Below are 23125 nucleotides of genomic sequence, written 5' to 3'. Positions count from 1 at the left end.
CCCATCTTCCAATTAACTAAATGTAAGATCCCTGTCCTTATCTGCAAGTCCTGCTATGGGCTTGCCCCACCTTTCTCAAACGTTCACAGCCCTGTGATTCCCCCAAGTACCATGCTTGTTTGGTAATTGCTCTTATTTTTTATCAATCAGCCTTACTCTCTAGAATTCCTTCTCTAATTCTCTCTCCTGCTTTTAAAAATTTCACCAAAACCCATTTCTTCAAATAAGCTTTTGTTCACACCTCTTAACCACACTTGTTTTCCTTGTATCTATCCTTCAAGCACTTTGAGGTATTCTTTGTTATAAGCGCAATAGAAATGCACATTGTTATTACTCTTGTAATATTGGAGGACAGAGCTGGGGGTGTGGGGTGGGGAATGAAGACATTATTTAGACCCCAGCACCTTTGACAATATCTATTGCATCAACAATAATTTCTTTTAAGAACCCTTGAGAAGCTGCATTTTTTCCAAATATGAAGATAACAAATTGAAATTACGATGTTGTATACTACAAATGAAAGTTAGGTTTAAGAGAGCAACATGAACATTAATCCTTTATCGAAAGTGTTCTTTCTGAACGCAGTTCTTGAACTGCAAGCCAAAAGATGCAGTTCTTCTCAAAAAAAAGATGGTGGAAGCAACTCTGCTGGAAAATACCGATCAGCAATAATTACCTACTTGATAGGCAAGGCCAACAGTTCTAACTAATATGGCAATTAACAGCTAGCATTCCCTTATTCTCGTGTATCCAGGGACCAAGAATAAATTGCTCCAGCTCCAATTCTTGTGTACTCAACACAGGCATAATAACCTCAAGAACCCTTAATGCAGAAAGGCATTTGCTGTACAAGTACTGTGATCAAAATGTACATGTTCTGAAAATATGTATTATGGAAAAGGCTACTTGAATTAACAAATCATTTCAGTCTTAGTTTAAACATGGAAAAACATGTTAATGTTCAAAAGGTTTATTTCACCTATTGCATTCATGCCTGCATGTTGGGATGCTAATTCTCAGCTGAAACGATTGAACTTGCATGTTTTAATGAAATTTCTCTGGCATTGTTTGCACTTTACCATAATAATTAAATGCCCATTTAGTCCTGAAGCACATGAGATAACATGTAAAAGTGAACAAAGACCAGCAAATAATTGAACTGTATTGAGGGTTGCTTCAGTAATGGTGTGTTACTGCATATATTTCATGCATACCAACACCCACAATTCAGCTAAAATGCATTTATCCTCTAAAACTTAGTTTATATGATAGTTATGTGAATAAAAGTAAATAATGCATATTGAAACAAACAATGCAGATATCCTATTTTAAGCAGTTTTTTCTGTTTTTCCTAGTTTCAGCATAATTCAAATTAGCAAATAAATTATTAGATCCTTTTTTTGTCTGTCAGTCATGGCTCTGTCGCTAGCACTTGTCTCTGAGTCACAAGGTTCTAGTTTCAATTCCCATTCCAAGATTTGAGCAAAAAAGTCAAGGCTGACCCCCTAGTGCTGCACAGCTGGTGTTGCTGTCTTTTGTTTGCCCTCTCAGGTGGACATAAGAGGTCCCATGGTGTTATTTCTAAGAACAGGGGGGTTATCCCCAGTGTTCTGGCCAATATTTTACCCTCAATCAACATCAGATTATCTGGTCTTTATCTGGCAAGAATTTTACAGCCCCATTGCGGTGGGAATGGGGCCATAAAATGCGATGAACCATTCTAAACTCCATTGGCTTTGGGACCATAAAATCCCGCTGGCGTAAAATTCAGCCCGCTGTTTGTGGGAGCTTGCAGTGTGCAAATTAGCTGTTGCCTATCCTACGTTACAACAGTGACTATACTTCAAAAGTACTTCATTGGCTATAAAGCATTGTGAGATGTCCAGTGGTTGTGAAAAATTCTGTAAATAATTCAAGTCTTTCTCTCCTTTAATGTATTATTTATTATTCATTGGAAATCCCTATTTAGTGTGAAACTATTACCAACAAGGCAAATGCAGCACTTGGATGCCACTTCTGTGTTAATTTGACATGAAAAAATTACTTTAATCTTGCCCAGATTTCTAGGAATTCCAAGTTTAGAATCTTGCATATAGTTTCAAGTGCAATATCTACAAAAGAACATTAATGCACACAAAAAGGTCCAAAGAAGGTTGCAAGCATGGCACCAAGACTTAGGGCTCAGAGTTATGAAATTTAGTTCGGGGCCAGTTTTTGTGTATAAGAAAAAGAAGGAGCCATGAGCCTGTCTTTGTTGCAAGGTTGAGAAGGATTGATGCTGAGAATGTTAATAGATTATCTAACTTGGACTGTAAACTTAGGCTAGAAAAAAAAACAATTTAAAAAGTGAATAGATCTCAAATAAAACTGAAAATTACTACAATGTTTCCCCTGCAGAGTTGCAGGAATAGAAAAGAAACTGGCAGGAAAAGCAATTATCAGCGTATCAATTAACACAGAAGAGCAGTATAATTATCTGGTTATGAATGGGATTGAAGGTAATAGGCATAAGTATAGACAGAGATGATCAAACACTTTATGGAACACAAGTCCGAGAGCTTCTGGCAACAGGAAAATTACATTTGTGGAAAGCAGCCAGTTCGGGTTGAATATTGGAGACATGTACCTGAATATTTATCCTGGAATTTTGCTTCATTATTCGGAGTTATCAGAGTTTTTATAGATAATTTTTTCTCAGGAAATTAAATACGTTTGGTAGAATCCATGACGAGGTCAGTTTTACATGATATGTGATGGAGGCAAGGTTGATGAGTCGAAGAACGTTTTGTTGTTCCGGTATTTGGTGTGTTTTTTAAAGTGAGAGGCCCAGAATGTACATGGAGTAAAAAAGGCCTACTGAATGCAGAGCTAATCTGTTTCCATTGCTAGATGTTTAAGGGTCTCCAAGCATAGTTAATGTGACCATGGGCCAAGCACTTGGTAGGGGCACTCTACTTTCTTCATAGGTAGTGGCTTGTGGTAATTTTTTTCATGTGCTTCAGAAACATGGAAGGCTGTAAGTTTGAGAGGTAGCAAAGTTGTTACCTATTTTGGAAAAATTGGTCTCCCATTATAGGGAGTTGATAACATTCACAAGGAGTGTCGTAGGCCTTTCTGGCCTCATTTAATGAATAATATAGGCAATAGAAAGATGTTTAACTTTTAATGAGCGTGGAGAAGGAAAGTATAAACTTAACAAGCATTACAAAATTTGAGGTTTTAAGGAACTTGCCCTACTATATAAGGTGGGCTCTGAGCAAAAGCAACTATGAACAGATGACAAAGAGGGATAAGAGGAGATCAGCTATTTTTTTTGGAATGTTTTACTACATCAAAGATCCTATATAAAAACAAGTTGTTTTTCCATCCCAGAATGGTGCAACTTATACTCATTATAGCCCTTTCCCCATCCTCCCACCCCCACAACTTCTGTCAGAAATGAAAATCCAGTTAATGATGTATCAAGTATCTTTTTTTAAACAAAACAACTGTATGAATGAATTTAGGGGTGGAGGGTAGGCAATTACAAAGAGCTAATTAAGTAGTTTGGATTGAGTTTCCAAAGAGAAGTTTAATGATTTGATGGAGCAGACAGGCTTCCACAAGAAAAAAAACAATTTGTTCCAGAGCTTTTCAGATGCTACACGCTTGATCAGGACTCTTGTCAGGGAGGCTCATTCCCAGGATTTCCAGCGCTTAGGGCTCATTGGTCAGAGCCTCCAAGAACATCACGTGAACCCTGATAGACAGTAGGAGAGACTATACCTTCAGTTACTACATTTCCTCCCCTTTTAGCTTTTTAAGTTTCTATTTACAGAGAACATTTGAATATTCAACAACTGCAGGTGATTAAAGATCAAGTGTCTGAGGTGCTCTCCTCATTTGGCTAGAGCAGCGTAGCTCTACCATTTGAAGTTCCTCAGTAGGATCGACATGATCAGGAACTGCAGCACGAGACACATCATTAGAAAGTGGCAGTTCTGAGCTTGGCAATTCTACAGAGACATCGGGCATGTCTATTCTAGGTTGATCAGTCACCTCAGCAGTTGATAGTTCAACATTGATTGCAGGCAGGATAGTTGGTTATTGGACTGCCTATCTATCACGAATATGGTTCATGTGCTTTTGAACGACTCTATCTTCCACTTGCACTTGGAAGAATAAGGGACCAGTCTCTGAGACAATCGTTCCTAACGAGGTCCACTTCCCAAATTTCACATGAGTACCATGTCACCTACACTGTGCGAGCTTTGCTGTGAATACCGTGATTCTATTTTTAATTACTCTGATTCTCCTCTCTACTTTCCCCTCTCAATTTTGAAACACCAGACTTGACCTTATACATATCATCAATAGTTCAGACGGTGTTGAACCCATAGTCGAATGCAGCATTGTATGATAACTGAGAAGAAAGCGGGAAAGTAGAGTTTCTAGAGTACTTTCTGATAACCTCTTGATATCAATCTTGAAAGTTTGCACAGCTCTCTCGGCTAAACCATTTGAGGGATGAAAAGGAGCTGTTTTAATATGTCTGATTCCATTCAGATTCATGAATCACTGAAACTCTGTACTGGTAAAGACGGTACCATTATCAGAAACAAAGATTCCCGGTAGGCCATGTATGCCAAAACAGCGTCACAGTTTCTTGATAGTTGCACTTGATGTTGATGATCTGAATTCGTATACATTCATCCATTTAGAATGTGCATCTATGATCAATGAAAACATGGTACCTAAGAATGGTCCTACGTAATCGATATGTAGTCGAACCCAGGGTCGACCAGGCCACTCCCACAGGTGCAGGGGAACTGAAACAGGCAACTTCTGTTGTTGCTGACAGTGGAGACAGTGCTTGACCATGGCTTTCAATGTCACTGTTTATGCCTGGCCACCAGATATAGCTTCGCACAAGCATTTTCATCTTTGATATGCCTGGATGCGCACTATGAAGCTCTGTCAAGAGTGGTTCTCTTCCTTGCGAAGGGCCAATGACTCTTGATGCCCACAACAACATTCCATCTTGACAATTTAACACTCTCATTCGGGCATGGAATGGTCTCATCGCTTCAGATACAGGGGAATTTGATCATCTTTGCAAAACAAGATCACCAACTTTCGACAAAATTGGACCTCTGTTCGTCCAATTTCTAATTTGCTTCTCACACAAATAGCAAATATCACCCATAAACCTTCCTTTTCTAGCCACGAATAACCCTTTTTGGTTGTGGAGAAGGTCCTCGAGACATAGCCAATGGGCCTTTCTGATCCATTTTCCATTCTGTGATAACACTACTCCTACACCATAACAAGAGGCATCACATGTTAATACCTACTCTTTCGATGGGTCGTGGTGTACCAATAAACATGACGAATGGAACAATTTTTTTCCTTAACAAAGGCTTCTTCCTGTTGTGAATTCCATGACCAACAGTGATTCGTTTTTTGCAAGTGTAATGGTACCAACACAGTTGATAAGTTAGGCAAGAAGTGGCTATAGTAGTTGATCATACCCAAGAAGGACTTGAGTTCGGTCACATTGGATGGTGAGGGCGCATCTTTTTATTGCCTGGACTTTATCATTTACTGGATGAAAACCCATGGCATCCGGCCTGTGACCCAGGTAAGTAAGTTCTGATGCTTGAAATGTGCATTTTTCCTCCTTTAATCATACGCTGGCTTCCATGAACCATCTTAGTACCTCCTCCAGGTTGGCCAAGTATTCAGTCTCAGTTGACCCTGCGATCAGAACATCATCTTGGTATACTACCACTCAGGGAAGTCCTTGCAAAAGGTTCCCCATTGTTCTTTGGAAGATAGTGCATGCAGACAATACCCCAAAGCGGTAGGCGAGTGCACTGTTGTGTTTGTTAATAGTCATGTATCCCCTTGACGTGCTATCCAGTTCTAATTGTTGGTAAGCATGGCTCATATAGAATTTTGTATAGGATTTGCCTCCAGTCAGCATTGCATATTAAGTCATCTATCCTTGGAGTGGGGTACTTATCTAGTTTCGCTTCCTTATTTATGGTCAATTTATAGTCACCACAGACACGTATGGTTTGGTCAGGCTTAACCACTGGAACTATGGGTGATGCCCATTCCGAGAATTGGACAGGTTGGATAATAACCAACTTTTCTAACCGGCATGGTCCTGCATCCACCTCCTCCTTCAACATATAAGGCACAGGTCTGGCCTTAAAGGAACGTGTTGTTGCCTGAGGATCCACATATATCTTGGTCTGCATGCCTTTTAACTTCCCTAATTCATCCCGAAATATCATGTTGTATTTCCTTTAGAAATTTTTCTGAATTTGCATTAGACTGCAAATAAGATCGTACGTCTTGCTACCAAGTACATTGAAAAGGATGGCTTTCTGCTTTTCCTCCGCGGTAATTTCGTTCACTACGAAATAAGATCCGAGGCGCTCTACATATTGGCTCCAGTTTTCCATAGTCACACCATAAGAATCAATTCTGCCGAAGAGTGGCATGACTGGTGACTAGTCTTTTCTTTTTCTTAAGATTCGATGTACTCACGTTAACAAGGCGAGGTGCAGCGACGGAGCTATTTTATTTTCATCGCCAAATGTAATGACTTGGCAAAGCAGACAGGTTTCAACAAGAGACAGAAATTTTATTACAGAGAGTTTTTCAGTGCTACATGCCTGATCAGGACTCTCATCAGGAAGCCCCAAACCCCAGAATGCCTGCGCTTAGGGCTCATTGGTCGGAGCCTCCAAGAACATCACATGACCCCTGATAGACAACAGGAGAGGCTATACCCCCAGTTACTTCAAGAAGTCGGTATATAGCTTGGAAGAAATGGGTTTACTAGTCTGTGCTGATTCTGTGCTCTTTACATATTCAACTTTATAAAATTCAACTTTATCAAAGTTGGGCCTTGATATGTATTGTCATGTCGTATTGTCTGTGTTGAATGTGCCATCATGGTTTTTAGTGAGGGCTGATATTTTAGTTTGTATCCTAAGACCGTTGTCAAGCTGAATGATCTCATTTTTTTTCACATTTCCAGATGTCAATGAATGTGATGACAATAATGGTGGCTGTCAGCAAATCTGTGTTAATACCATGGGCAGCTATGAATGCCAGTGTAAAGAGGGATTCTTTCTGAGTGATAACCAACATACCTGCATCCATCGGTCTAATGGTGAGTCTGATTCTGCCACAATAGAGGATTACTGCATCCCACATAGGGAAGGGGAAGTGAGTGAAAAATCAAACACAATCTTGAGATTAATGACTCTTCTACGCTATATCTTGTATTAGACATCTATGTTAAATGCTGAGCAGAATCTGAGTTTCATGAGAAAATTAACATTGTATTGCTGAATAAGAGGCACATATTTCCTTTATTTGTTTATTAAAAATATTGATGCAGGATGATAATTTGGATTTATATCTTGATTTATGAGGCAGCAAATGCAATTTTTCTCACCTTTATTTCGAAATACAAATATGTGAAATATAATTCAAAATAAGAGCAAAAATAACCACCTAGGAACTGTGATATGAATATTAACAGATTGTTAGCTGTTTACTTAAAAATCGCATAGTGTAATTTCAAGGTCTATAAGGTTCAGTATGATTCTAGTTGCTGTGATGGAAATTCCGGATCTTTGCTTGAATAATAGTTCGATTTTTTAAAAATGGGAATTCTAGAACATGGGGGAGTTTTCTAGATTAACACACTGGTCTGTTTTCCCATATTTCTGCTGGTCGATTAGATTTATAAAGCTATTCTGCACCAATTTAATTTGTTCTGAAGAGACATGTTGTCCCTCCCCTGTTCTCAGTTACATAGAAAGTTGCTTGTATGTAGTTTTTTTAAAAACACATGCCTCCAACAGCCACCTGTCTGTGAAAGGTAAGTGAATTTTCAATTCTTGTGTCTGTGCATGTGTGCTTTTTTTATTCTGCAGAATAGTTTTCTTTTTATTTTTCTAATTGTTTTTATTCGTTAACAGTGTTTCTGTTCAATGGTCCAGCAGGCTTAACTTCTAGCTCCCCATTGTAACCATATCTAAGTTTTAATTTGTTCCTTGAACTGATTAATGTGGATAGGAGGGATTGCCACATCTTGTTTACAAGGCCCCTTTCAGCAACACATGTAAACATTCCCTTTTTGCTATAAGGTACAATTACTTCTGACAAATAATTGGACAGGGTGAGGATTTGTGCTACTGTGCGAAACAAAAAAATGAAGACTAGTTCACAGGATGTGTGAAAAAGATTCCTTGAAACAATGGGAAAACGTGTATAATATGTATGTATGCCTTGTACAAAAGTGTATAATACCATGCTCTCCATTCTTCAGCATCAGTAAATTAGATTTTGAGATTGTGCAAGTATTTATGTGCAAATATGTATCCCATGCAAATGCAACATAATGAGTAAGTTAAATTTTGTTGTGGTGTATTTTTAATTCTTGATTTCATAGCTATCAGGAAGCTAATTCTTTTACAGGCCATCGACCTGAAATGTTGGGCTAAATTTTACTGGGGCCTTTGGGAGCCTGAGGTCAGGACCAAATGGGAATCCCAAGCCTGCACTTGCTGGCAGCAGGATCTGCTTGGTGGTAATCCTGGAGTCAGCTCTGGGCCTGCCATCTAATTAAGGCTCACAACTCTGAAGCCTCAGTGCCACTGGGAAAGGTGGGTGCTGCTAAGGCAGCAAGGAGACTGAGAGACTTTGGAGGAGTAGAAACCCCTGTGGATCAGAGGAGAAAGTCCTCAAGGGGGATTGTTGGGGCTGAAGGGGCTGGTTTTCCTTTCTATGGCCCCTTTATGGGCCATGGAGCATCTGGCTCTGATAGTACTCCCCACCTCCCCAGGCTGTTGCAAGAAGGCTGCTTCCATGAATGGTGTTGCCAGCAGTGGCTTAGCACCCTGCTGGCAAAATGCTGCTGGCTCCACTTAATGGCTGTGAACAGGGCTCTTAATTTTCAAAATTGCTGCCTGCCTCCATGGAGCAGGCATTCAGCCTGCACTTGGGCCTGCCTCCTGTCCACTACTGAGAAACTGGTGAGTCGTTCTGACGTGGCGCGCTGTTATTTTACTGGCCTCCCCGCTTCTGCTCCTACCACCTGGGGGCCAGTAAAATTAAGCCTGTGAATTCTAGATCTGGTGGTGCCTCTGAAGAGAGAAACGCTGAGAATTTCCAGCATTTCCTGTTTTTACTTCAGGTTTTTGTCATTCGCAGTATTTTGTTTTAGTTCTTTAACAAGGTAATTTGGTAGATATCACAAGGAAAAATAGCTTCCAACTGAATGTTTTACATTGCCCACAAACACCTACTGCAATTTGTTGCTCAAGGCAATGTGAGAAAACACTGGCCTTCTAAAACTTAATGGCTTTTTCCATAAAGCCCCAACCTACGAGATGGTGAATGAAGTGCTGTTAGTTCTACTTGAATATATTAAATTCACCATTTAAAGCTCTACTGCTTATTTGAATTTCAGCTTCTGATTAAAACAAGATGTCAAAATTGTGATGGCGTGACAATAAAATTTGCCATTTGAATAATCTTTTGGGCAAGTGTAAATGAAATCTTACCTCGTGTTTTAGTGCTCCTTTTCTCACCCATCATTTAAATATCCCTTTTTTTGCTTCCACTGTACAGCACATCATTTTCTTTTTCAGGCATAGGCAGATAAGTCTGGAATAAGTTGTTAATGTGCCTATGTAATTGGGCCACTAACATTGATAAGAACAGTCTCTGGGTGCCTTGACACTGATTTTACTTACTTTCTTTCCCCTTTAACCTAGAGGGACTCACTTTTCAATGATGCTGAGACTGAACATTCCTTGTGAAAGGATAAAGGATTCAAGCTTGTGCCTTTATATATTGCCATGTCACAGGGTTGCCTTATGATCGATGTTTCAATATTTTATGCACAGTCTCTGGGAACCAGTGGAATGTATTATGTCCACTTACTTTATAAATCTTAGCATTAAGAAACTAGCCTTCAGGCACTTGCAAAGTAGTGTTTCGCAGGATTTGGTTTGAGTTGGCTTTATTTCAAGGAAAACATTTGAATCAATGCAGTTTAACTTTGGCTTAGTAGATTTGGCATAATGTTTGGGCTTGACCCAAAATACTTATTTCCAAAAAATGCGTTTTTGGGGAGGGCAAAGAAGGCAGGAGCAGCAGAGCACCTTTTAAATCATGGTGCATTCATATCTGATTAAAATAAACCAGGAATGCTCAATATCCCATGAAGCACCTCAATAAGACTTATGTTTAACTGCTGTGATAGAGAAAGGAACTGGACTTTCTAAATTTGCTAACAGAAAGAAAACTTTCACTAAAAAACCTTGCTTTTTATCAATAATATACAAAGCTCTTTACTAGACATTCATTTGTAAGCCTCAAGGGACTATGGGTCATGTTTTGATTGCTCTGCAGACATCATTAACTCCTTGGCACTATGGTTGCTAACTTCATAGGCTGAGGACTCGAAACGTCAACTCTTTTCTTCTCCGCCGATGCTGCCAGACCTGCTGAGTTTTTCCAGGTAATTCTGTTTTTGTTTTGGATTTCCAGTATCCGCAGTTTTTTTGTTTTTATCATAGGCTGCTTTACTGACAGCTAGCAATATTTTTGTAAACTGACAAATCAAGTCCTTAAAATTTTAAACAAAAATTACCTGCGACAAATAAATTATGCTAGAATGACCATTTGCTCTGTTTTACAAACATGCTGAGGAATTGAGTCCAAAAATCATAGTTATATGCTGTGTGCTATTGTAAACTGTGATTTGAACAAGTTAAGTGGTTACACGATAATTATGCCCAATGCAATTTCCAATCTTATACAAGCAAAATTCCCGTATGCCTATAAATTGACATGATTTGAAATAAAACTAACAGGCTAGAAAATTTATTGACATTTTTCATGCATTATACAAGTTGTTTAAGCCTATGTTAAATGGATATTAATGGTGTAATGTGGAACATCTCCATTTTACCATAAATGTTGCTTTATTGCCGTTGTTTATTCTGTGCTTTATCAAGTTGGGAAAGACTCCTAGTAAAAAGAGAAAAAGGAATGTGGGATGTTATTTTAATCCATGTTTAGTTTTGGGAAGAGATCCCAGACACAATTGCCAGCTTTAGTCATAAACAAGTCAGCCGGAGTATCTGATACTCTTAAGTCAATCATTTTGGAATGTGAAGGAAATAAATTTATCATCTAGCTAAGTCTATTGTACCTTCACAGTTTTCAGAACCTCTAAGTCCAAGTGGTGGGGAAGCAGACAATAATCCAAGACCAAGTTAATTGTCATTTAGAAAAGTATTGACTAATAAGTGAAAGTCATCTCAGATTTGTTAAAGTCAAATCATGTTTGACTAACTTGCCCGAGTCCTTTGGTGAGAGTAATGTGGTTGCTGCCATGTAGATAGAAGACAATTGACAAAGTACCACATAATAGACTTGTTAGCAAAATTAACGTCCTGGGGATTAAAGGGGCAGTGGCAGTGTGGATACAAAATCGGTGAATGGCTAGAAAGCAGAGAATATTAGTGAACGGTTGTTTTTGCAGACTGGAGGAAGACATATCGTGATGTCCCTCAGGGACCACTGCTCTTTTTGATATATGAATATTGATGACTTGCACTTGTTTATGCAGGGCAAAATTTCAAAGTTTGCAATTGTTACAAAACTTGGAAATATAGTAAAAACTAAGAGGAATACTAATAGACTTTAGGAAGGCATAGGCTGGTAAAATGTGCAGACATTTGGCAGATGAAATTTAACCCAGAGAAATACAAAGAGGTACATTTTGGTGGAAAAAATGAGGAGAGGCAATAAAAGCTAAATACTATAATTTTAAAGAGGAACAGAGACACCAAGGGTATATATACACAAATCGTTGAAGGTGGCAGGCTAAGTTGAGAAATAAGACTATTTTCAAAAAAAAAAGGAATCCATGTTTGAATCACTCCAGTCAGGTTTTCACCCCTGCCACAGAACCAAAGCAGATCTTATGAATGTCACGTGATATGATATATGTGACTGTGAAAAAGGTAAACTTCCCTCTTTGCCCTTTTCAACTTGCCTGTAGCCTTTGACACCATTGACCACGCTATCCTTCTCCAGTGCCTCTCTACTGTCATCCAGCTGGGTGGGCCTGCTTTCATTTCTATTTTTAACTATCTAATAGTATCCAGAGTATTACCTGCAATATCTTCTCTTCTTGATCCTGCACCATTACCAATACTGATCCTCCAAAGTTCTATCCTGGGTCCCCTCTTATTTCTCACCTACATACTGCATCTTAGAGACATCATCCAAAAGCACTACCTTGCTTTCATATGTCTGCTGAGAACACCCAACTCTACCACACCACCACCTCTCTCTCAAATACTCCACTGCTGCTAAATTATCAGACTGCTTGTCCGAAATCCAATGCTGAATGAGCAGAAATTTCCTCTAATTAAATATTGGGAAGGCTGAAGCCATTATTGTTGGCCCCTGCTCCAAACTCGGATCCCTAGCTACTGACTTCATCCCTCTTCTTGGCAATGGTCAGATTAATAAAGTCTAACCTCAATGTCATAATTGACTCCCAGCTGAGTGTCTGACCACATATCTGCACCACCACCAAGACTGCCACATTTTAGCCTCCATAAGCTTGGGGTCATCCAAAACTCTGCATGCAGCTTAGCTCACACCAAATTCTGTTCACCTATCACTCCTGTGCTTATTGACCTATGCTGGTTCCTAGTCAAGCAATATCTTGACTTTAAAATTCTCATCCTTGTTTTCAAATCCTTTCATGGGATCAGTCCCTCCTTATCTCTGTAATCTTCTCCAGCCCCACACCATCCGAGATATCTGTTCTCCTGTAAGTCAGGCCTATGCCCATAGATAAAAACAAAAAAACTGCAGATGCTGGAAATCCAAAACAAAAACAAAAACAGAATTACCTGGAAAAACTCAGCAGGTCTGGCAGCATCGGTGGAGAAGAAAAGAGTTGACGTTTCGAGTCCTCATGACTCTTCGACAGTTTTTGTTTTTGTTTAGGCCTTTGCCCATCCCTGATTTTAACTGTTCCACCATTGGTGGCCATGCTTTCAATTGCCTAGGCCCTTAGCTCTGCAATTCCTTACCTACACCTGTCAAACTCCCTCCTTCACTTTCTTCCTTTAAGACACTCCTTCAAACTTACCTCGTTGACTAAACTTTTAGTCATTGACCTTAAGCTCTCCTTATGAGGTTCAGTGCCACATTTGGTTTTATAATGATCTTGTGGAGCACCTTGGGATTTTTTATTACATTAAACACACTATATAAAGATAAATTGTTGTTGTTAGCAATAGAGGCATTGAGTACAAGAGCAAAGAAGTTATGCTGAATCTTTATAAAACACCGATTAGGCCTCAACCAGAGCATTGTGTTCAATTCTGGGCACCATACATGGAAAAATGTCTAGCACTTGGAGAGGTGTAGAAGAGATTTACCAGATTAATACCAGGATGAGGGACTTCAGTTTTTTGTAGCGATTAGGGAAACTGGAGTTGTTCTCCTCAAGAGTAGAAAAGGTTAAAGAGGAGTTCTGACAGAGGTGTTCAAAATCATGAACAGTTTTGATAAAGTAAGTGAGGAAGAACTGTTTCCAGGGACAGAAGAGTCAGTAATCAGAAGACAGGGATTTAAGGTGATTAGCAAAGGAATCAGAGGCCACATGAGGAAACATTGTTTTTACAGTGACCTGGAATGCACCATCTGAACAAAGTTAGAGCTATGGAGATAGAGCAGGAAACCAGGATTAATTGGATAACTACCAAAGAGCCGACACAGGCACAATGGGCTGAATGGCCTCCTTCACTTCTGTATGTACAAATGATATCCTATGTGACTGTGACAAAGGTAACCTATCCCTCCTCATCCATCTCAGTCTGTCTGCAGCCTTTCACCTGGTTGACCATACTATCCTCCTCCAACACCACTCCATTTTTGTCCAGCCAGGTGGGACTGCACTTGCCTGGTATCATTCTTGCATATCTAATTGTAACCGAGAATCACCGCAATGGCTTCTTCTCCTGTGCCTGCACAGTTACCTTTGGTGTTTCCCCCAAAGATCTATCCTTGGCCCCTTCTACTTCTCATCTACCTGCTGCCCCTTGGCAACATCATCCAAAAACAAAAACAGTTCCTACACTTACTCTGACAGCACTCAACTCTTCCTCAGCATCACCTCTCTTGACACATCCACTGTCTTTAAGTTGTTACACTGCTTACCTGACATTGAGTAGTGGGTGAGCAGAAATTTCCTACAATTAAATACTGGGAAGGCAGAAGACATAGGTCTTCTGTATACACAGCGAACTCTGTTGCCTAACTACCAATATCATCCCTCCCCTCGTGAACTGTCTCAGACTGAACTGTTTGCAACGTTGGTGTTATATTTGACCATAAGATGAGCTTGAGATCATGTTTCCATGTCATCATTAAGACCACCTATTTCTACCTCCATAACAACACCTCATCCTTGCTTTTGTTATTTCAACAAAACCTTGACCAGCCTCCTAAGTGCCACCTTCTATAAACTTGAGGTCATCTAAAACTCAGCTATCCCATGTCCTTATTTGTTCTAAGCCGCATTCACCCATCTTCCCTCGCTGACCTACATTGGTTCCCAGGAAGCAATGCCTTGATTTTAAAATTCTCATCCTTGTTTTCAAAAGCCTGTAATTCAAATTGTCTGTCTCTGTAATCTTCTGCAGCCCCACAACTCTTCAAGATATCCATGCTCCTCTAATTCAGGCCCCTTGAACATCCCAGATTTTACTTGCTGCACCACTGATGGCCATGCCTTCAGCTGCCCAATAATTCCTTTCCTAAACCTCTGCATCTTTCTACCTCTCTTTGCTCCTTTAAGATGCTCCTTAAAACCCACCTCTTTTACCTTTTGGCAATCAAATGTCTATAATTCAAATTGTAACCAGAGAATCACCGCAATGGCTTCTTTTCCTGTGCCTGCACGGTTACCTGTGGTGTTTTTCCCCCAAGGAGCTATCCTTGGCCTCTTCTACTTCTCATCTACTTGCTGTCCCTTGGAGCATTCTGTTTTGTGTGTCCTATCCTAATATCTCCTTATATGTTCTGGTGTCAAAGGCCTGGTATCAAATTTTGCATTATAATGTTCCTCTGAAGCACTTTGGGTCATTTTATTACATCAAAGGTACTATATAAATACAAGTTGATGGTGTATCATTTTGAGCTTACTTGACTCAATAAATGACACTTATGGCAGGAACTGCATTCAACAACCTTGAAGATGTAATACCAAATCTATTCTTTTGGAAAGTTCTGCAATTGGCAATTATAGCAATTATGATCATGAAATATGGGTTGGAACATGGGGAGCTCAGGAAATTCACAAACAATGTAACATTTTTCAGAGACAAAAACAGAAAATGCTGAAAAACTCAGCAGGTCTGGCAGCATCTGTGGAGAGAGAAACAGAGTTAACGTTTTGCGTGTGCATGACTTTTCAGAACCCTTGGACTTGAAACGTTAGTACTGTTTCTCTCTCCACAGATGCTGCCAGACCTGCTGAGTTTTCACAATATTTTCGGTTTTTATTTCAGATTTTCAGCATCTGCAGTATTTTCCTTTTAAGATTTTTCAGAGGCCTGTAGAAGACTGCAGTTTATAAACACCAAAGACTGGACTTTCCTCGTTGGTATCTACACTCTCGGAATAACACAAAAGCTGGACTTTTCTTTGTTATGTCATTCTGCAGAGAACCAGCCCATTGCACCTCCACAACATAGTGCTGGGAATTTGCCATTGCATGAGACATATTTATAAACAGTCTGCTTTGGGGCAGAAAATTCCAGTGCAGCTGCAGCAGCTGAAATGGTCAAAGTAGATATTTTGGATGGAATCTTATGGTAGATTGTTTCCTGGAGCTGGGACCATTTCCACGTCCTGCCCCTGCATGGGTCTGCAGTGCACCCTCAGGCACAAACTACTGGGTGGCAGCTTCCAATTGGTCACCTCTGCAACTGCCATCCAGTTAAGGACAGTGGGCTGTTCCCTGAGTCTTCAGGCCCAATTAGAGGGCCTGCAGCTGGGGAAGGCTGGCAGCCCCACAGGGAGAGGTAAATGCCACTCAGGCAGAATGAATGTGAGGGTGCCTCAACAGGGAGGTGCCCTTTGAAGTGTCAATGCAATTTCATAAATAAAGAGGCCCGAAGGTGGTAGAGTTATCGGAGTTGAGGAGAAACCCCATGTGGAGGATTTGTCCGGGCCACAGCCTTGAACGCACATAGATCTGCAATAGGAGCCTCTGACTGCGATGGGCCCTAGCCTGCCACTGGGACTGCCAAGCTCCGCATGCCTCCAGGGATGAGGAAGTGTGCTTTGATGCAGGGAAGATCCCGCAGGATCCTCCTAGACTCCCTGACTCCCTCATTAGTCCCTCAATTGCTCATTATCAGCTACCCCTGTTGCTGCCAGACAAGTAGCTGCTGCCAAAGTTCACCCACCTCTTGCAACATCAAGGCACCAACGCAACACTCTTATCTCTCACCTTGCTCCCAGTCAGGCCTTCAAACCTGCCTCTGTAGGACCCAGAAGATTATACACTTTATGTCAGTAATGTTGTGGTTTCCTGCATTGTCTGTAGCTGGTGCTTCTTTATGACACTGAGCCTATAAATATAAAGACTCCAAATGAGATGTTACTGTTTCCGTCCATCAAAAGCAGACCCCTCTTCGTGGGCCAAGGGAAGGAGGTCTCATAGGCTATGGTCCAATATGGAGAATGGAAGTGAGCATGGTGATAAATGCCACCTGCAGCAATCCCTACATGGTTGCTCAATGTCAAAATAAGTTAACTAACCTCTCCAGGTAAAAGGCCCAGGCTTCCCTTGTGGATATGCCTGTTAGAAGTATGTTCTCCAATTGCAATCACTTTGTCCTCGCTATTGTTAATCTTCATCTTCAGGTTACCAGCTACATACAAGAAGTACCACAATAACTCTCTCGCACTTTCTTCTCTTGCAAGTATTCATTTACTCACCGATGTATACTTGGAGAAGCAGTAAAATACTTCCATGATTGCTAGCACATCTTGTGGAATTTAATTCCCCCCCTCCCAGGGAATGGCATGAGAGGTTGGGTGGGGGGGGGGTGTGGGCATATAATCGGGCACCAAACTGGAGGGCGGAAAACCTGTCAACTTTCCAACTAAATGCCCCACCCCCCCTCCCCGGCCCTCCACAACACCTGCCCTACCCACAATTAAGTCTGGGGCAGAGAAGGCTGATTTCGGACTTCAACCCCTAGGCCAATTAAGGCCTTGAAGTGACCAATTAAGGGGCCACTTAAGGGATTTATCCTGCTGCCTCAGATATTCTACCAGCAGTGGATGGGGCCACATCAGGTGGGCAAGCTGTCAGTTAAACCCTGGCAGACCTGCCTGTGCCCTTGGGGTATAGGTCCTGTTCAGGCATCCTGTGCCCAAAGGAGGGCTCTGCCCATGAAGGACTGCCCTCGAGGCAAGACCCCTCCACTGCCCTTTAAACTGGTTTACCTATGTACCAGGGCCTCCTTGGCTGCTTATGCCTCTCCGGGGCCTCCTGTAGTACCGACAGTGACCACCAATCCTGGTGGCACTGCTGGCTCTGAGGAGCTGCTGGCTATCTGACTGGCTGGCAGCTCTTGGATGTGGGATCCTCATCCTGAAGGCTCTGATGACAGGCAGCTAAGTGTCTGGTTGGGATTAATTTGCATCAGAACTCCTGGAAATTGCCAAGCAGGGTTGCCACAAGCTCTTCAGCCAGGCCCACTGCTGCAGCCATTAAATCCAGTCCATCATCTCACCCCCATTAAGAAATGTTTTCTGAAACATAGGTTAAATTCATTATGATGGCACACATGCTGACATTTCATGCTTTCTCCTTGAAAAGAGAACAACTAATAAGATCATAAGAAATAGGAGCAGGAATAGGCCTTCTGGCCCATTGAACCTGCTCCACCATTCAATAAGATCATGGCTAATCTTATTGTGGCCTTAACTCCATTTTCCTGTCTGTCCCCATAACCCTCGAGTCCCTTGGCGATTAAAATCTGTCTAACTGAGCATTGAATATATTCAATGACCCAGCCTCCAATACTCTCGGGGGAAGAGAATTCCAAAGATTAATTACTCTCGGAGAAGAAATTCCTCCTCATCTCTGTCTTAAATGGGAAATCCCTTAATTTTAAACCATGCCCCCTCATCCTAGATTTCCCCATGAGAGGAAACATCCTCTCGGAATCTACCCTGTCAAGCCCCTAAGAATCTTATATTGTCCAATCAAGTTCAATTTCCTAAACTTCCTGCTGCAAATCATAGGCAGGTGGCTCAGAACCACTTGCCAATAGCCACCAAGGGAAGGCAAGGTGAAAAGTTACTGCCTTGTGAGAGAGATGTGCCTTTTTAGAAGCTTTCCTGAGATGTCAAAGTTTCCCAGAAGCTTCAGAGGGAAATATCAATCCCAGGACTGCCAACCTGATCTCATAGCTTTCTATTTTGCTTTTATCTACACTGCCAAAGGCTGAAGCAAAATGCCAGCTTGGTCTCTGTAAAGGACACAAAATGGCACTGTACTCATGCTCCAAGAACAACACCACCTGATTTATGGCTCTGGATGACTCTTCTGGCTTTTTCCTTTCCAGTGACTCACTAACCACTTCTATCACACTCCCAATCTGTACTTTTTATCCCCCTCTTTCAGTACTCCTTGTTCTATCACCATCTTTAGCTTGCTCCTAAGCAGAGCCTATGTTGAACAGAATTACCTGGAAAAACTCAGCAGGTCTGGCAACATCGGCAGAGAAGAAAGGAGTTGACGTTTCGAGTCCTCATGACCCTTCAACAGAACTGAGTAATATTAGGAGAGGGGTGAAATAGAAAGATTGGGAGGCAAGCATACCAACAGCCCACCTAACCGTCCCCGTTCAGTCTGGTCTCTGCAGTGCTCATCCAGATGCTCCTGACAGCAGAGGAACTGGGAGAGGCCATTTTGGGTTCTGGAGTGCAGTTCACAAAATTAAACTTAAAAACATTATTAATATCATAAAAACAAAAAAATGCGGGAAATACGCAGCAGGTCTGGCAGCACCTGTGGGGAGAAACAGAGTTAATGGGCAGAATTTTATGGGCCTGTTGTGGTATGGCCCATAAAATGTGGCGAGCCATTCAAAAGGCCATCGACTTTGGCAGGACTGAAAAATCCCACCGGTGGTAGGGGCTGTAAAATTCCGCCCTAGTTTCAGGTGGAGAAGGCCATCTCATCTTGAAATGTCCACAGATGCTGCCTAACTTGCTGAATATTTCCAGCAATTTTGTTTTTATTTCAGATTTCCAACTTTGCAGTATTTTGCTTGTGTATTAGTATTAAAACATTTTTGTTTGTTTCAAATAAAATAAAACACTCTTCAGAAGCTTCAGAAAAGGGACTCTCCTTAAAAAATCTGAATGTTAGAATTTTTATCTGCAACCTTCTCCTGTCCTTTGTTGCCTTCTAACCTGGAGCATCACTGTAACCATTACAAGAAGGCCTCAGTGCTTGGTCCATAGCAACAGTGCTCACTATTGGCGGGGGAAGAGGGAAATGAGACCTGCAGAAAATCCTGCCTATATTTCAACACTTCCATGTGGCATGGCAAACTCTAGACCAATATCTGTGCTTTATTAAATGATCTAAAGCACATTCTTTTTGAAATAAAGCATGATTAGATTTATATTTAATTAAGTTATTGAAATGTCTCAGGGTTGTTCAATTCCATGAACGTGCAACCCTCCCCCCAAAGGCACTGTGACTTCATTATTCTAGTGATACTGTAATCCTTAATCTTAGTCCCGATGTTACCAGTTTGCCAGCTAGTGGAAATAAACTTTCATAAGTATCCTCTCAAAATATTTCACTTAATGCCCCCGAAACTAGTTTCTGCAAAGTTCAGATGTTTTTTTCTGTTAATGAATGTAGTTTATGCCCTCAGTTTTGTTTAAAGTTGAAGCTATGCCAGACCCACTGTCACAAGCTGATTCATATCCCCTGGTATTTCTGCTTAATGAATATTGTGACTTAAATTTAACTTAATACAAGTGTTTTATTATTGCTATGATCCCCATAGAGACTGATAACTTTTAAAAAGAAATATCAATTTCCCAGTGACCAATGCAAAGGAATCATACAACAAATTTTCACATTTTAAGAGTTTTACTGCAACAAAAAAACTAAAATCAATATTAACTAAACATGACTTATTATGCAGCTTATACACTATACCACAGAAAAGGTAATCTCCGATGTTTTAACACAACTGAAATTCCCACAACACCTTTATATGGTACAGCACACACTCAACAGGAGATGTAGCCTTGCAGTTAAAGTCAGAAATTTCTCCTAGCTATTCAATAGATTTTCTTCTCCCTGCTACACCAGGGTGAATATTCCAATGCCCTTTTAAACAATGTCTGCTTCACTCCATCTTCATAATCAATGGCATTCCTGTAGCAAGTTGTCCTCTGGTGATTCCTTGGTTTTTAACTTTATGCAATCCTTGTTTCTTCAAATAGGGCTTCTGTCCTCACCAGTCTTCCACTTTGTGGTTAACTCAAAAGCAATCCTTTCCTTCTGCTTGGCATAACAGCACCTATTGTGCGTCTTCTTCCCCTACCTCTGAGAGGCTGTGTATGCACATAGCAAGGCCAGCTGTTTCTCCTTTTGTGTCCAGGTATTAAATCTTGCACTTGGCTTTCAAAAGGGCTTGAACTTGGCTCCCCTGTCCCCATGGAAACCAGGTCAAATGGGGCCCTCCTATCTTTATAAACTCCTCTAGTGCTACAACCCTCTGAGACCTTTGTACTCATCCCCCTCTTGTGTATATCTGATTTTACTAACTCCAACAATAGTGGCTTTGTCTTCAACTGCCTGGGCCCTAGGATCTAGGTCCTCAACAATACAGGTTCAAGTCAGGGAGCCACTAGGCTCAACATAGGCTCTGCTTGGGAGCAAGCTAAAGATGATGATAGAACAAGGAGTACTGAAAGAGGGGGATAAAAAGTACAGATTGGGAGTGTGATAGAAGTGGTTAGTGAGTCACTGGAAAGGAAAAAGCCAGAAGAGTCATCCAGAGCCATAAATCAGGTGATGTTGTTCTTGGAGCATGAGTACAGTGCCATTTTGTGTCCTTTACAGAGACCAAGCTGGCATTTTGCTTCAGCCTTTGGTAGTGTAGATAAAAGCAAAATAGAAAGCTATGAGATCAGGTTGGCAGTCCTGGGATTGATATTTCCCCCTGAAGCCTCTGGGAAACTTCCAATGTCAATTGGTGGTGGGCTAACGGAGTCAGGTCTATTTTAATTTTCTTTTGCAGGAGATCACCATCTCTGATTGCCAAGAAGTATTCAATTTTCCAGTAGGCAAAGAAAAAACGTAAACAGAATTACCTGGAAAAACTCAGCAGGTCTGGCAACATCGGCAGAGAAGAAAGGAGTTGACATTTCAAGTTCTCATGACCCTTCAACAGAACTGAGTAATATTAGGAGAGGGGTGAAATAGAAAAAACGTGTTGTTTGAGCATGTGTAGAATCTATCTGTCGTTCATTAACTTTAACCTGTTACCAGGAGAAAGTGTCCCCTGTGTGCATTTTATAACTTTATATCTGGGTCACTGAATGGAACCTCCCAACTTGAGGAATCTGCTGGTTGGGTTGACATGGTAAAGTATGGCGGTGGGAGAGCTGGGGATGGGGGAGGATGTAATAGCAGCTTGGATTTTGCAAGACCTGGTATGGTATGTTGTGTTTAGTGGTGAAAATTGTTGGAACCAAGCTAGCTGGTAATTGTAATTTTTTAAAATAAATTTTATTTTTTTATTTTTAGGCATACATGCCAAGATTAGTAAGAAAGCAATATAGCCAGTGAAAGCATCTTGGATAAAGGAGATTTTGATTGATTTCAGTGGTTTATTTTGTGTCAGTGTGCTTCTTTATGAGTGGCTACTTAGTGCCTGCTGCTCATTTAATTTTGCAACTTTCGAATGTAGAAACAGAAGTAATCTATTCAGTATATTGAGCCTGTTCTGCCATTTATGGGTGACCTGTACCTTGATTAATTTAACTGCCTTTAAACCATATCCTTGAACTCATCCAAAACTCTGCCTACATTTGTAACAAGTCCCTTTACCTGCACTCCTTGCTCTTGGATCTATATTATCTTCCGTCAATCCTTTATTCTTTTTAAGTTCTCGTCCTTGGCCAGAATTTGTACGTTCGGGAGGTCAGATGAGCACTTGGCCTGACCTGTAATTAAAGGGCCAATTAAGGCCATTAACAATCCAATAGATAGCGATTTTACGCTGCCCGTGTGATTTTTAGCTCATCGCACAGGCAAAATGATTGGGCGGAATTCATGTTTTAATCATTTCCTCATCTTCGGACAGAATAAAAGGCCCCTGGAGCAGCAGCACTTTCTCTGTCATTGCCAGTTTGTTGCTGTGTGTGTACAGAGATGTCCCAGAGTTTCATTGCATCTCGTTTGATTTTCAAGCCTGTCTTTCAGTATCTCAGGTCCTCATCTTCCCTGGGAGGTTCCCCAGAGTATTGCAGCACAGTGCTCTTTCATTTTCAAGGCAATGCTCCTCTGCATCCCATCTAATGGGGGTAGTGTATTCCACTGGTGGAACCACCCCCTCCTGAAGAGGAAGAGAGGGGCAGGGGGGAGAGGAGGCTAGGTGGGAGTGGGCAGCATCCCAAGGTCAGATCTTTAAGAGGAGAGGGCTCAGTTGGTGCAGTGCCAGCAGGGAGGCCAAGGCAGGAGGGCATGCCGAAGTCGTCACTATCCAGCGGTTAGTGTTCAGGCAGTGCTCCAACTATCTCCAGATGTCCAAGGTCCAGTGCCGCAGGAGGCTCCGCCTGTCTAGGGACTCAGTGACAGCAAGATGTCACATGGCAAGTCTGGAAATTGCCTACAACTGCGTGGACAGACACCCCATGTCGATCGCTTTAAAGGTCACAGTGGCCCTCAACCTCTATGTCTCCAATTCTTTTCAGGGGTCAGTAGGGGATCTGTGTGGCATTTCTCCAGCAGCTGCACACA

At 41.3% G+C, this 23125-nt stretch overlaps 1 protein-coding gene across 2 annotated transcripts in view; it reads left to right on the top strand.

Moving 5' to 3' along the window:
• Positions 1 to 23125, top strand: part of scube1 (signal peptide, CUB domain, EGF-like 1) — a 386703-nt gene that overhangs the window by 99788 nt on the left and 263790 nt on the right. For both annotated transcript variants that reach the window (XM_041216271.1, XM_041216270.1), the window contains exon 4: positions 7034 to 7168. In XM_041216271.1, coding sequence (XP_041072205.1) covers positions 7034 to 7168 — 135 coding nt within the window. The remainder of the gene's footprint in view (positions 1 to 7033; positions 7169 to 23125) is intronic.

The sequence above is a fragment of the Carcharodon carcharias genome, chromosome 21 (genome assembly GCF_017639515.1).
Source record: "Carcharodon carcharias isolate sCarCar2 chromosome 21, sCarCar2.pri, whole genome shotgun sequence".
NCBI lineage: Eukaryota > Metazoa > Chordata > Chondrichthyes > Lamniformes > Lamnidae > Carcharodon > Carcharodon carcharias.
The sequence above is the reverse complement of the archived record's forward strand: the minus strand, read 5'-3'. Positions and strand labels throughout refer to the sequence as shown.